The sequence below is a fragment of the Mobula hypostoma genome, chromosome 4 (assembly GCF_963921235.1).
Source record: "Mobula hypostoma chromosome 4, sMobHyp1.1, whole genome shotgun sequence".
NCBI lineage: Eukaryota > Metazoa > Chordata > Chondrichthyes > Myliobatiformes > Myliobatidae > Mobula > Mobula hypostoma.
This window is the reverse complement of record NC_086100.1, coordinates 203,585,520-203,601,726: the sequence shown is the minus strand read 5'-3', so window position 1 is coordinate 203,601,726 and position 16,207 is coordinate 203,585,520. Positions and strand designations below refer to the sequence as shown.

The 16,207-nt window shown below is 47.2% G+C and overlaps 1 protein-coding gene across 1 annotated transcript in view; it reads left to right on the top strand.

The window, feature by feature from the left end:
* LOC134345907 (murinoglobulin-2-like) overlaps nt 1–16,207 on the top strand; it is a 132,156-nt gene that overhangs the window by 83,516 nt on the left and 32,433 nt on the right. The window contains exons 23-26 of the mRNA XM_063047251.1: nt 5,089–5,172; nt 5,864–6,040; nt 9,670–9,751; nt 13,767–13,923. Coding sequence (XP_062903321.1) covers nt 5,089–5,172; nt 5,864–6,040; nt 9,670–9,751; nt 13,767–13,923 — 500 coding nt within the window. The remainder of the gene's footprint in view (nt 1–5,088; nt 5,173–5,863; nt 6,041–9,669; nt 9,752–13,766; nt 13,924–16,207) is intronic.

Below are 16,207 nucleotides of genomic sequence, written 5' to 3'. Positions count from 1 at the left end.
CGAGGCGAGGAAGGTTTGACATTCATTTTCTGTTGTTATTTGAGGAGAGGGGCATTATGACTGTGAGGGCAGTTTGCTGCTCTCGGTGTCGGATGTGGGAGGCCCTGGAGTCTCCAAGCCTCCCGGACGTCTACATCTGCGCCAAGTGCATCGAGATGCAGCTCCTAAGGGACCGCGTTAAAGAACTGGAGCTGCAGTTCGATGACCTTCGTCTGGTCAGGGAGAGTGAGGAGGTGATAGAGAGGAGTGGAAAGCAGGTGGTCACGCCGGGGCCACGGGAGGCAGACAAGTGGGTCACGGTTAGGAGGGGGAAGGGGAAAAGTCAGGTGATGGGGAGTACCCCGGTGGCTGTGCCCCTTAACAACAGGTACTGCTGTTTGAGTACTGTTGGGGGGGACAGCTTACCCAGGGGAAGCGACAGTGGCCGTGCCTGGCCCTGTAGCTCAGAAGGGTAGGGCAAGGAAGAGGAGGGCAGTTGTGATAGGGGACTCGATAGTAAGGGGGTCAGATAGGCGATTCTGTGGACGCAGTACAGAGTCCCGGATGGTAGTTTGCCTCCCTGGTGCCAAGGTCCGGGATATTTCTGATCGTGTCCAAGATATCCTGAAGTGGGAGGGTGAGGAGCCAGAGGTCGTGGTACATATAGGTACCAATGACATAGGGAGGAAAAGGGATGAGGTCCTGAAAGGAGAATATAAGGAGCTAGGAAGGGAGTTGAGAAAAAGGACCGCAAAGGTAGTAATCTCGGGATTACTGCCTGTGCCACGCGACAGTGAGAGTAGGAATGCAATGAGGTGGAGGATAAATGCGTGGCTGAGGGATTGGAGCAGGGGGCAGGGATTCAAGTTTTTGGATCATTGGGACCTCTTTTGGCGCAAGTGTGACCTGTACAAAAAGGACGGGTTACACTTGAATCCTAGGGGGACCAATATCCTGGCAGGGAGATTAGCGGGGGCTACTGAGGTGACTTTAAACTAGAATGGTTGGGGGGTGGGAATCAAATTAAAGAGGCTAGGCGTGAGGAGGATAGTTCACGACAGAGGGATGGGAACCAGTGCAGGGAGACAGAGGGGTGTAAAGTGAGGGTAGAAGCAAAAAGTACTAAGGAGAAAAGTAAAAGTGGCAGGCCGACAAATCCAGGGCAAGCATTAAAAAGGGCCACTTTTCAACATAATTGTATAAGGGCTAAGAGAGTTGTAAAAGAGCGCCTGAAGGCTTTATGTGTCAATGCAAGGAGCATTCGTAATAAGGTGGATGAATTGAAAGTGCAGATTGTTATTAATGATTATGATATAGTTGGGATCACAGAGACATGGCTCCAGGGTGACCAGGGATGGGAGCTCAACGTTCAGGGATATTCAATATTCAGGAGGGATAGACGTGAAGGAAGGGGAGGTGGGGTGGCGTTGCTGGTTAAAGAAGAGATTAACGCAATAGAAAGGAAGGACATAAGCCGGGAAGATGTGGAATCGATATGGGTAGAGCTGCATAACACTAAGGGGCAGAAGTCGCTGGTGGGAGTTGTGTACAGGCCACCTAACAGTAGTAGTGAGGTCGGAGATGGTATTAAACAGGAAATTAGAAATGTGTGCAATAAAGGAACAGCAGTTATAATGGGTGACTTCAATCTACATGTAGACTGGGTGAACCAAATTGGTAAAGGTGCTGAGGAAGAGGATTTCTTGGAATGTATGCGGGATGGTTTTTTGAACCAACATGTCGAGGAACCAACTAGAGAGCAGGCTATTCTGGACTGGGTATTGAGCAATGAGGAAGGGTTAATTAGCAATCTTGTCGTGAGAGGCCCCTTGGGTAAGAGTGACCATAATATGGTGGAATTCTTCATTAAGATGGAGAGTGACATAGTTAATTCAGAAACAAAGGTTCTGAACTTAAAGAGGGGTAACTTTGAAGGTATGAGACGTGAATTAGCTAAGATAGACTGGCAAATAACACTTAAAGGATTGACGGTGGATATGCAATGGCAAGCATTTAAAGGTTGCATGGATGAACTACAACAATTGTTCATCCCAGTTTGGGAAAAGAATAAATCAAGGAAGGTAGTGCACCCGTGGCTGACAAGAGAAATTAGGGATAGTATCAATTCCAAAGAAGAAGCATACAAATTAGCCAGAGAAAGTGGCTCACCTGAGGACTGGGAGAAATTCAGAGTTCAGCAGAGGAGGACAAAGGGCTTAATTAGGAAGGGGAAAAAAGATTATGAGAGAAAACTGGCAGGGAACATAAAAACTGACTGTAAAAGCTTTTATAGATATGTAAAAAGGAAAAGACTGGTAAAGACAAATGTAGGTCCCCTGCAGACAGAAACAGGTGAATTGATTATGGGGAGCAAGGACATGGCAGACCAATTGAATAATTACTTTGGTTCTGTCTTCACTAAGGAAGACATAAATAATCTTCCAGAAATAGTAAGGGACAGAGGGTCCAGTGAGATGGAAGAACTGAGCGAAATACAAGTTAGTAGGGAAGTGGTGTTAGGTAAATTGAAGGGATTGAAGGCAGATAAATCCCCAGGGCCAGATGGTCTGCATCCCAGAGTGCTTAAGGAAGTAGCCCAAGAAATAATGGATGCATTAGTGATAATTTTTCAAAACTCGTTAGATTCTGGACTAGTTCCTGAGGATTGGAGGGTGGCTAATGTAACCCCACTTTTTAAAAAAGGAGGGAGAGAGAAACCGGGGAATTATAGACCGGTTAGCCTAACGTCGGTGGTGGGGAAACTGCTGGAGTCAGTTATCAAGGATGTGATAACAGCACATTTGGAAAGCGGTGAAATGATCGGACAAAGTCAGCATGGATTTGTGAAAGGTAAATCATGTCTGACGAATCTTATAGAATTTTTTGAGGATGTAACTGGTAGAGTGGATAGGGGAAAACCAGTGGATGTGGTATATTTGGATTTTCAAAAGGCTTTTGACAAGGTCCCACACAGGAGATTAGTGTGCAAACTTAAAGCACACGGTATTGGGGGTAAGGTATTGGTGTGGGTGGAGAATTGGTTAGCAGACAGGAAGCAAAGAGTGGGAATAAACGGGACCTTTTCAGAATGGCAGGCGGTGACTAGTGGGGTACCGCAAGGCTCAGTGCTGGGACCCCAGTTGTTTACAATATATATTAATGACTTGGATGAGGGAATTAAATGCAGCATCTCCAAGTTTGCGGATGACACGAAGCTGGGTGGCAGTGTTAGCAGTGAGGAGGATGCTAGGAGGATGCAGGGTGACTTGGATAGGTTGGGTGAGTGGGCAAATTCATGGCAGATGCAATTTAATGTGGATAAATGTGAAGTTATCCACTTTGGTGGCAAAAATAGGAAAACAAATTATTATCTGAATGGTGGCCGATTAGGAAAAGGGGAGGTGCAACGAGACCTGGGTGTCATTATACACCAGTCATTGAAAGTGGGCATGCAGGTGCAGCAGGTATGCTGAAGGCGAATTGTATGCTGGCATTTATAGCGAGAGGATTCGAGTACAGGAGCAGGGAGGTACTACTGCAGTTGTACAAGGCCTTGGTGAGACCACACCTGGAGTATTGTGTGCAGTTTTGGTCCCCTAATCTGAGGAAAGACATCATTGCCATAGAGGGAGTACAAAGAAGGTTCACCAGATTGATTCCTGGGATGGCAGGACTTTCATATGAAGAAAGACTGGATGAACTGGGCTTGTACTCATTGGAATTTGGAAGATTGAGGGGGGAATCTGATTGAAACGTATAAGATCCTAAAGGGATTGGACAGGCTAGATGCAGGAAGATTGTTCCCGATGTTGGGGAAGTCCAGAACGAGGGGTCACAGTTTGAGGATAGAGGGGAAGCCTTTTAGGACCGAGATTAGGAAAAACTTCTTCACACAGAGAGTGGTGAATCTGTGGAATTCTCTGCCACAGGAAACAGTTGAGGCCAGTTCATTGGCTATATTTAAGAGGGAGTTAGATATGGCCCTTGTGGCTACGGGGGTCAGTGGGTATGGAGGGAAGGCTGGGGCGGGGTTCTGAGTTGGATGATCAGCCATGATCATAATAAATGGCGGTGCAGGCTCGAAGGACCGAATGGCCTACTCCTGCACCTATTTTCTATGTTTCTATGTTTCTATAATAATTTATATCACATCTGCCTTACGGCCCACGATGTTCTGCCAACCATGTAAACTACCCTGGAAACTGCCTGTGATTTCCCTACCGCATAGTCCTCTATGTTTTTAAGTTCAATGTACCTATCTAAGAGTCTCATAAAAGACTCAATTTTATCCGGTACCGCCATCACCGCCGGCAGTGCATCCCATGTACCCACCGCTCTTTGTGTGAAAAACGTACTTCTGATATCCCCCTTATATCTGCTTCCAAGCACCTTAAAGCTGTGCCCCTCGTGTTAGCCGTTTCAACCTTGAGAAGAAAAACCTCTGGCTACCTACACGTACAACGCCTCTCAACATCTTCTACACCTCTAGCAGACCAACTCTCATCCTCCGCCTCTCCATGGAAAAACGGCCAAGTTCACTCAACCTATTCACATAAGGTGTGCTCTCCAATTCAGGCAACATCCTTCTAAATCTCCTCTGCACTCTTTCTATAGTTTCCACATCCTTCCTGTAGTTAGGTGACCAGAACAGAACTCAGTACTCCAAGTGGGGTCCGACTAAGGCTTTATACAGCTGTAACATTACCTCACAGCTCTTGAATTCAGCCCCATGGTTAACGAAGTCCAACACACCAGATGCCTTCTTAATAACACTGTTAACCTTATACGGCTTCTTATCAACACGGCCATAGTCACTTAGATCACTATTCCCACCCTGTTCCGGTTTGGTCTGAACAACAAAAGAACCTCTTGACCACGTCGGCATGCTTTGAAGCATTGAGCTGTTCCTGTGTTATTGGGTGATCAAATGTTTGCATGAACGAGCAGATGTACGAGGGTACCTCATAAAGTGACTACTGGCGTAGATCTGAACCAGTGCTGTGGTGTTGTTGTGGGAAGGGTCGTCACAGCAAGGTTCGAGGAGAAAGAGAACACTCTCCTCTTGCCAAAGGCCCTTGAGTATGACCTGTTCCTCTGTCTCACCCTCAGGGAAAGACATCACGGAGAAGATCCATTTCCAGGTCCCAGAAGATGTGGTGGAAGGATCGGCCAGAGCCTACGTCACCGTGCTGGGTAAGGGGGTGTTGCATCAGGCAGTGCCGTCCAACCGGGTTTTGAGCAAGTTCAGTGACACCCCGTCCACCTGCCCATTCTGTGGGCGAAAGGGGTCCGTGCTGCACGATTACACAGAATGTGAGAGGACATTGAATTTCTCAAGAGGCTGCTGCTGAGGATTGGCCGCACTTTTGTCCTGCGCTCCTCATATACGAGCACCCAGTTCGGAAGGGGGCGGGTTGTGAGGAGAAATCTCCTGTTGGGCTTTGTCCTGGGCCTGGCCAAGAAGGCCATTCAAGGATCGAGGCGGCGAAAAGTAGAGGGCGTTGTCGGGCCGACTACCTGCCCCTTTTTCGAGGATACTTTGGGTACATTGGGGGACTTCCGGGAGCGGTAGGACCCCCATTATATTGATTGTCTAATAGACAGTAGTAACCATATGTTAATTTGATTGTACTCACTGTCTTGTAAATACTAATTGTTTGTACCTTGTGTATTTGTGATGTAAATCAACTTTTATAGTTGTATAAAAACACAAAGAAGAGGCAGCGCGGGGGGGGGGGGGTCGTGTCGTAACCTCACACTTGCTACGGCATCTGATGTGGTGGGGGGTGATTTCCGAGGATGGGTCGGAGGTTCTGGGAAGTCGAGGTCCTCATTCCTATTCGGATGCGATCCGTGACCCGTGACCCCTCTCTCTCACCTGCAGGTGACCTCATGGGGAGCGCGATGGAAAATCTGGACCACTTGCTCAAACTGCCCATGGGCTGTGGTGAGCAGAACATGGTGAAGTTCGCCCCCAACATCTACGTGCTGAGTTACCTCCAGACAACGCACCAGCTCACACCCAAAATCAAGGATAAAGCTCTCGGCTTCTTGCGGACAGGTAAAATGCCGGCAATGTCTGTTTTGCCCCTCGCACCAGGTCGCGATACGCGTTAGAGGGAGAGTGTGTGTGTGTGTGTGTGTGTGTGTGTGTGAGAGAGAGAGAGAGAGAGAGAGAGAGAGAGAGAGAGAGAGAGAGAGAGAGAGAATGGTTGTGCATGTCGATTACTGTGTGGGACCGCATATACCGTGTGTTTGAAGGGAAATTGTACATATAAGAGAGAAATTGCTGTCTCTGTATGAGGTAGAGAGAGAGAGTTATGGACAGAGACTAGTCTTCGTGACTGTGCGCCTGCTCTGTGTCTCCCACTGTGTGTGTGTGTGTCGCTCTCTGTCGCTGCGTCTCTGGGTGTCTCCACGTCTCTCTTCGTTTCCGTGAATCTCTCTGTGTCTCTTACTATGTGTGTCTCTGTGAGTGTCTCTGTGTTTCTGTGTGTATGTGTGTCTCTGTGTCTTTCTGTGTCTCTGTGTCTCTCTGTATCTCTCTCTCTCTGTATTTCTATTTCTGTACTGTATCTCTCTCTCTCTTTCTCCCTCCTTCTCTCTCTGTCTGTCACTCTTTTAGTCTGTGTAATTGTGAATTATTAATTCCAGAATTAGAATAAGATTCATTACATTATCCTCTTCAATATGAAATTTGTTGTTATGTGACAGAAGAACTACAATTAATTACTATGATAATTAAAGTAAATATATTACAGGTGTAGCCCCACCCCCACCCCCGGCCACCCTCAGGGTCGCTTGGCTCGCTGCTGTCTAGGGAAACAGCCCTCGGCCCCGCCAAACTGGGTAATTAGTTTGTGTGGATGCTGTGTGATGTGCCCCACCCCGCCCAAATAACACACAATACACCAGATACGATTAAATGATTTACAGTTTATAGATATTACTGGAACTATATAATTAATAGAGAATAAAATATAAAAGGAAAATAAAAGGCGCCACACTTATCAAAGTTCAATCTCTTCGTGCACAAACAGTTGGAGCTCAGGACCCTTCTTCTTCACCCTGCGACCCCCTCGGACCACCTCGACCGGCCGGCTGGGACCAACAATGGTGGTTGACCAGACGCTCCACACGAGTCCTTCTACATTTCCTCTCCTTGCCAAACACCCCTCGGACACCTGTTCAGGGTCCGACCCCGTTAACGGACTCACAGCACCTTGCCCATACTCTGGCTCTCTCTCCAGCCTTCTGCACAGAAACCCGCGCATCACAATAACTTAGAGACTCACAGAAAGAATAACATCCATCCCAATTGGTTTGTTCATCCTCTTATCAGTAACATAATTCGAACAAACCGCTAGCTGGAGGACTTTCTCAGCAGTTAACATAACAAAGAAGCCATTTCAATTAGACTACGCAGTAACATAAAAGAAGAAACCCCTTACACAGGAAAGGCAAGGGTCAGGGAGTGTTCAAAGATCTGAGTTCACAGTAACAAATTATTATATGAGTACATACATGTCACCACATACAAACCTGAGATTCCTTTTCCTCCGGGCATACTTAGGAAATCTGTAGAATAGTAACTGTAAACTGCAAGCAAACTGTGCAGATGGAGATATAAATGCATAGCAATATATAACACGCATGAAATTACCATATAACTGAATTCTTAAATGAGTGCAGCTATCCGCGGTTGTTCAAGAGCCTGCTGGTTAAGGAATAGTCACTGTTCTTGAACCTAGTGGTGCGAGTTGTGAAGCTCCTGTCCCTGATACCTGATGGTAGCAGCGAGAACAGGACATAAGACCTTAAGATCATAAGACATAAGAGAAGAATTAGGCCATTCAACACATCGAATGCACTCCGATGGCTGATCTAGAATCCTGCTTCACCCCATACACCTGTCCTCTCACCGTATTACTTGATGCTCCGACCAATCAGGAATCTATCAAATTCCACATTAAATAATGACCGTAAGATATAGGAACAGAAATCAGCCATTTGGCCCGTTGTTTCTACTCTGCCATTACATCATGGATGATCCAATTTTCCTCTCAGCCCCAGTCACCTGCCTTCTCCCCACATCACTTCATGGCCTGACCAATGAAGAATCTATCAAACTTTGCCTTAAGTATGCATAAAGACTTGGTCTCTATATCTGCCTGTGGTAAATAAATGACTTCGCTACTTCAGCAAGTTAGGAACGACTGAGATTTTGAAGGTATTGACAATCATCCTGAATGTTCCAATGCAAATGAAGATTTGGAGGATGCATTCATCGAAAGCATTGTATGAAGGCAGTCCATATACCCACCCCAGTCTTTGTCAGAGCATTCCACAGATTCACTACTCTTTGGCTAAAAATTTCCTCATTACTTCTGTTATAAGTGATTGTCCCTCGATTCAAAGGTCGTGGTTTCTAGTTCTAGATACCTCCATCATAGAAACCATCCTCTCCGCTACCAACTTTAGTCCATTCAACATTCAGTAGGTTTCAATGAGATTTCCCCACATTCTTCTAAATTCAAGTTAGTACAGGCCCAAAGCTACCTGATGCTCCATATATGTTAACTTCTTCATTTCAAGAAACATCCTCGTGAACCTTCTTTGACTCTCTCTAATGACAGCACATTGTTTGAGATATGGGTCCAAAGCTGTTGACAATAGTCCCACTGCGGTCTGACTGGTGTCTTATAAAGCCGTAGCATTATCTTCCTTTTATAGTCCATTCCTCTTCAAATGAAGGCTAACATTGCATCTGGCTTCCTTACCACAGACTCAAGCTGTAGATTAACTTTCTGGGAGTCTTGCACGATGACTCCCAGGTCCTGCGCCTCTGATGCTTGAATCTTCTCCCCAATTAGATAATAGTCCACACTATTGTTTCTTTTACCAAAATGTATTATCATACATTTCCCAAGACTGTATTCCACCTGCCACATTTTTGCCCGTCCTTCCAATTCGTCTGATACCTGCTGCAACTGAATTGCTTCCTCAGCACTACCTGCCCTTCCACCTATTTTCGCAAAATCCGCAAGATTTTCAATAAAAACATGAATTCCACTATCCAAATCATTGACAAACAACGTGAAAATCAGCGGTCTCAATACTGGCCCCTGAGGAACATCACTAGTCACCGGCAGCCAACCAGAAAAGCCCCCCTTTAGTCCCAGTCGCTCTCTCACTACCTGGGCCTGGGTGTGACAATCTTTGCTGATGGATGCAGTTTTGCGTGAATCTCTGGGCCGCTCAGATAAGCTGATGGCGGAGGGGAAGAAGCTGTGCCTGAATCGTTGAGTGTGTGCCTTCAAGCTCCTGTACCTCCTCCCCGATGGTAGTAACGAGACGAGGGCACGTACCGGGATGGTGAAGGTCCCTCAGGGATGGATGCCCCCTTCCTGAGGCACCGTCTCTTGAAGATATCCTCGACGGTATGGACAGTTGTGCCCGTGAGAAAGCTTGCTAGCTCTAGAACCCTCTGCAGCCACTTGCCCGGCGGTGAAACAACCAGTTGAAATGCTCTCGTCAGTGATCTGTAGAAATTTGTTCAGAGTGTTTAGTGACAGGTCAAGTCTCCTCAAACTCCTAACTAAGTACAACTGCTAGCCTGCCTTCTTCATGATTGTATCTGCGTGCTGGGCTCAGTACACACCTGTTATAATCCCATTCTCCTGCCCACAGGCTATCAACGGCAGCTGAACTATAAGCACAGTGACGGTTCCTTCAGTGCCTTCGGAAGCGACGATCCAGAGGGGAGCACGTGGTAAGGAAGTTGGGCGTGGCGTTAATTTCTGCCACTGACATCACACACTGTACACGCCCCTCAGCACAGTAGCAGAAGCGGGAAGGCAGGGGGTCAGGGACAGAGGGAGCCACACGAGGTGAAGGAGTGAAGCAGCTGAGAGGGAAAGACGGCGGAAAGTGATGGGGAAAGAATAAGAAGTGGAAATAGATGAGGGAGGGAGGAAAAGGGACTGACAGGAGGAGAGGACTGGGAGGCAGGAATCAGCTCCTTAATGCTATTACCTGATTAGCCAATCAGACGGCGCAAATCATTCCAGAAAAAAAAGATGCCGACATAGTCAAGAGGTTTAGTTGTTGTTCAATCCAAACGTCAGAAAGGGGAAGCAACGTGATCTCAGTGACTTTGACCGTGGAATGTTCGTTGGTGCCAAATGGGGTGTTCCAGTATCTCAAAAACTATTGATCTCCTGGGATTTTCGTGCACAGCAGAATGTGCTGAGGATGGGTCAATTAAAAAAGAACATGTAGTGAGAGTCAGGCATATCTGTGGGTTAAAACGCCTTGTTAATGAGAGAGGTCAGGGAATGACCAGACTGGTTGAAGCTGACAGGAAGGCGACTCTAACTGCAACAACCACACGTTACAAAAGCGGTGTTCAGTAGAGCATCTCTGAATGTACAACAGGTCGAACTTTGACGTGGATCGACTACATAAGCAGTAGACCGCGATCGTGCACTGACTGACCTCTACCTGCATATGAACTGTGAGGCCTTTGTCGGTTGGGGTCGACGGTGGATATTATATCCGAGCTGTGGAGACGCACAAGCCAGGACAGTACGATATGGAGAGCAAGCTGTTGCCCAGGCAGCAGGCTGCCCCTCTCCACATTTCTGATGAGCCCAAAGGAACGGCGGAGCTCGATAGAATTTGGCATCAGCGGCATTGTAGCAGTTGGCTTACTGTCCTGGGGACTCCAGTTCTGGATATTTCTTTCGGGGTTTACATATGAGTGAGTAGAGCCGCAGGGCAGCGGAAGTTTGAGATCAGAATTTCCCTTCTCCTAGATGAGCTGCCAACCACGGCTGACAGGCCCTATCTCCCCGAAGCGGTTTTAAGGCGCCAGTAACCCACCTTTGCAACTCCTGCTGTCAGTAGAATTAGTTCCGCTGGGCTCAGCAGCTCAGCCCCACGTGAAGGCCAGGAGCTGGACCTGGTTGTCAGAGACTATTTGAAGAGCACGCCATTGGGAGCATTGAATAGGAGCTTGTCCGCATTACTAGCCCCGGCTTAAGGGACCGAAATCTAGATCACGCTCTTCTTTGAGGCCTGCATGGTGTGGATATGGAGAGCATGTTTTCAACAAGGGGGTGGAGGTGTAGGTAGAGGCACACCCTCAGAATAGAAGAACGTTCTTTTCGAATGGAGATATGGATGAATTTCTTTAGCCAGAGGGTGGTGAACCTGTGGAATTCGTTGTCATAGGCGGCTGTGCAGGCCAAGACATCGGATATATTTAAAGTAGAGATTGATAGGTTCTTCATTAGTCAGGATGTCAAGCGAAAACTTAAGTTGTCTTTGGCCTGTTAAACTTGTTTGCTGGAGGGAGAGTCGCTATGGGAGTTATGCACGCTCGGTCGTAGTGAAGACTAGACCTCAAGCCGCGGGCCTGCCTGCTGATACAGACCAGGTGAGGAGGAGACACGAGGCGGTGCAGCGTGGCGACCACACTCGGCTGGGTGCTGGCGTCTCTTGTCGTCCTCTGCTGTCGGAACTGCGCTCCTGCAATCGACGGGTGAAATGACAGGCTGGATTATGTGCATCTGCACACTGCGTATACAGATATCTATATATACATGTGTTTTTGCGCTATTTTTTGTTAGGATTTATTCCTTGGCCGCAGAGGAAAGCTAATGCGTTCGTTGCATCTATTATAGTTGACTGAAATTAAACTCGACTGGATTTTGGATTTGAAGGAGAAATATTTCTCCTATAAGTTATGTTCTTATGGGCTTTATTTACGGCCTTTACGTTGAAGCATGTGGTTAGATGGTCTATCTGTTCATGGTGGGTCGATGAGGAAAGTCAGTACGTCCCACTTCTTGTTCAGGAAGACATAGGGAGTGAGGGGAAGGGATAGAAAACAAAAGGGTCGGGCAGAAGCAAGTTTTGGAGGATGGCGAGTGCAGACCTTGGTCCCAGCACTGCGCACAACAATATTATTGCGCCACGGCTTGATTCCCGCTTCCGTCTGTAAGGACTTTGTATTTTCTCCTCGTCACCTCGTTTCCTCTGGGTGCTACGGTTTCCTCCCACATTCCAAAGATGCCCGAACCGGTTAGGGTTAGTAAGTTGTGGGGCTAGACGCGTGGGGCTAGAAGCGTGGCGACGCTTGCGGGCTGCCCACGGAACACCCTGGCTTATTTTCCGCATTTGAATACTTTTGACTATAAGTCCTAATCTGGATCTCCGAACAACCAAAGCAACCGAAGGATGCGCTGGGAGGCTGCCCGCAAACTCACCACGGTTTTCGGCGTCATAATAGCGCGCGTTAAGCCAGAAAACGTGGGAGCAAGATTCATCATCAAGTCCGCTCCGCCATTCCGTCGTGGCGAATAGGGATGGAACGGTAGTGTGGCGAGAATGTGTGAACAATGCTTTACAATACAGGTCACCCGGGTTCATTTCTCGCCGCTGTAAGGAATTTGTACGTTCAACCTGCGACCGCATGGGTTTCCCCCGGGTGCTCCAGTTCTCTCCCGCGGTCCAAAGAGTTACCGATTGGTCCTTTAATTGGTTATTGTAAGCTGTCCCATGATTAAACTGGGATGAATTCGGGGGACTGCTGGACAGCACGGCTCAAGTTCCGCACTCTATCTCAATAAATAAATAGCCCTCTCAATTCCATTATACTGTCTTCTTCCCGTAACCTTCGACACCATGACTGAGCAAGAACTTGTCAACCTCCGCTTTTGATGTACCCGACGACTCGTCCAGCACAGCGGTCTGTGACAGTGAACTCCAGATTCCCGCCCTTTAGCAAAAGGTATTTTTGTTCATTTCTGTTCTAAAGTGATATCCTTGTATTCTGAGGCTATGCCATCTGCTCTTAGACTCTCCCCCATTGGAAATATCCTCCCCACGAACACTCCATCCAGGCTTTCCAGTGTTCTGCAGATTTCAGTGAGATCCCCACTCATTCTTCTGAAGTCCAGGGAGCCATCAGGCGCTCCTCATACGTTACCCCTTTCATTCAAGGAATCATTCTCTTCAACTTCCTCTGGACCCTTTCCAATTCCAGCACATCTTTTCTTACATAAGTGGCCCAAATCATGCCCAAGATGTTCCGCAGTGTCACACACACACACAGAAACGCAGTAACAACAACAACTCCTTTGAAAAGCGGAGGAGACTTGATCGGCCAAATGGCCTAATTCTGCTTCACTGTCTCATGGTCTTACCTTCTCCTCTCACTGTCTCTCTCTCTCTCTCTTTCTCTCTCTCTCTGTCTGTCTGTCTCTCTCTTTGTCTGTCTGTCTGTCTCTCTCTGTCTCTCACACACACACGCGCCCGCGTGCACAAACAGACACACATACACACAAGCACACGCACACCCACACCCACAGACACAGACACATACACACGTATACGCACACAAAGACATACAAACAAACACACACACACACACACACACACACACACAGGAGTGAAAAGTTGTGGTCGGGGGGCGTGAGTGGGGAGGCGGGGAGGAGGAGGTCGAGGGGCGAGGAGAGCAGTGGGGATGACACGGAAGACGATTAGTGAGAAGAGGGAACTGAGGAGTGAAAAGGGTGATGAAGGGGTTGGCTGTACAGGAGAGGACAGGGGAAAGGGAGGAAGACAGGAGGGGAGAGGCTGGGAATGGAAGGAGAGAAAAGGGGAAAGTGGATGGGGCACTGAGGGGAAGGGGACGTGAGGAGAGTAAGCGAGGGGCTGGAAGTGTCTGGTATCCGAGGACTTGCCACGCCTCACCCCTGCTCCTTGCCTCCCTCCCGCAGGCTGACTGCCTTCGTGCTGAAGTCTTTCCTGCACGCCCAGCCCTACATCTTCATCGATGACTCTGTCCTGCAGCAGGCCGCCTCTTTCTTCCTAAGGTACCGGATGGAGTCGGGCTGTTTCAGCAGCGTGGGTAATCTGTTCAATAACGCCATGAAGGTAGGCACCCACTAGAGGGATGCAGGAATACCCCACGGACGGGGTGCGGTGTGGGGTGGGGGTTGTGGCGGTAGTGGTAAGGACGCCGAAGCAGGGATCGTTGTGACGAGCAGTTCCCGAATCTGAACTGGGTGTCGGTTTGTCGAGTCGAGTGTCGAACTTCGGAGATCCCGACAGATTCCTTACGGGCAGGCGGCGTGAGTCAAATCCCGACCTGTGTGACATAGAGTACAGCACAGACACGGGACCTTCTGCCCATCCAGTCGTGCCAAGCTATTGAAATTGCCGACTCCCATCGACCGGAACCCAGACCACAGCCGGATAGGTTACCAAAATTGCACACGATACTGCAAACCAGGCCTCACCAGTGTCATTTCCAATTGTAACATAACATCACATCTCCTGCACTCAGTACTGTGACTTATGAAGATCAAAGTGTTAAAACCTTCCTTTACGACCCTATCTAACTGTGACGCCACTTCCACCGAATTATGGATCTGTATTCCCAGATCACTTTGTTCTGCCACACTCCTCAGTGCACTGCCATTCACTGTGCAAGACCTACCCTGGCTGGTCCCAACGAAGTGCAACATTTCGCACTAGTCTGCATTAAGTTCCATCTGTCATTTTTTTCAATCAATTTTTCCAGCTGGTCCAGATCTCACATTAAGCTCTCACAGACTTCCTCACTGTCTACTACAGCCCCAGTTTTGCTGTCCTCAATTAATTTGCTGATCCAGTTAACCACATTATCCACATTATCTTTCTTTTTCTTTTTAAATATTTTTATTAATTATTATTGAAAATCAACAACAGAGAAAAATTCATCAAAATAATCAATACAACATATCCATATATAGAATAAGAGTTAAACTATCAACCAGGCTGAACAGTACATCAATAATGATCAAAAAACAAAGTGTTAAAGATTTTTTATGGAAAAAAGAAAGAAAGAAAAAAAGAACCCCTACGAACTAAAACAGAAAAAAAACTCTAATAACTCTAAAACAAAAAAAAAACAGGATAGATGACAAACAACAACAGACCCATTCACGATTCCTGCAACACTCCATGAGTCACAGGCCCTCAGTCAGAGAGGCAACCATCGACGACCACTCTCTGGTTTCTCCCATAAAGCCAATGTCTAATCTAATTTACTATCGCATCTGGAGTGCTGATGGACTGAACCTTCCTGACCAACCTCCCATTCGGGATCTTGACAAAGTTCTTGCTAAAGTTCATGTGGGCAACATCCATTGCCTTGCCTTCAACAACTTTCCTGGTAGCCTCTTCAAAGGCTCAATTAGATTGGTTAGACATGATCAACCATGCACGAAACATTGTTGGCTATCCTTAATCAATCTCTGTCTATCCAAATACTTACATATAAGATCCTATAGAATACCTTCCAGTAACAAATACACTTTCCGGGCTCCTCTGCTACAGGTATCCATCGAGGTTTCGATGGCAAGCTCTGCCATCTTCATCAGGGATGATGCCTAGGCACGTCTAGTCCGGTGGTATTTATACCCCTGTCGTCCCATGCCGCCTGATTAGTTAGAACTCATCCAATCAGGTTTCTGCTCTCCCACATTGCTTGCAATTCAATTCCAGTTTTTATTCAGAGCGAGGCACTCGTCTTTGTTAAAACGTTGTTTCCAGTTTTACCAGATTGGATTAAGTCTAACCAATCATGACGGATGGACAACAGGTGTATACATGAGGGATGGACAACAGGTGTATATATGAGGGATGGACAACAGGTGTATATATACCACCAGACTAGACATGCACAGACATCATCCCTGATGGAAATGGCACAGGTTGACATCGAAACGTCGGTTATAATCGGTGCCTGTACCCAACTGGAAGCCTGAGAAATTTATTTGTCGTATACGCTGGGAAAGCATAAGATCCTTTTTTAAACTTTCAAATAACGTTTCCACCAGCCTATAATTTCGTGGATATGGTTTAGAGCCTTTTTTAAACAGTTCCAATCATTATTCATTATCGAGGTATTTATGCAGAATACAACACTGACATTTGTCTTCTCCAGATAGCCACAAAGAACAGAAAGTCCTCGAAGTAGATGAAAGAAAGACATCAATTCCCCCGCGCAAAATGAAAAAAAAACAACTTGCAATGTCCAAGCACCCCAACCCTTCCCTCGCACAAAACAATGCTAACAGGTCAGCCAATAACCCACCCTGCCAATCAGCAACTAAAAAAAAAGGGCAAGAACTGCAAGAGGCCAATATTAACTACAGTCCAGTCCATAAGTTTC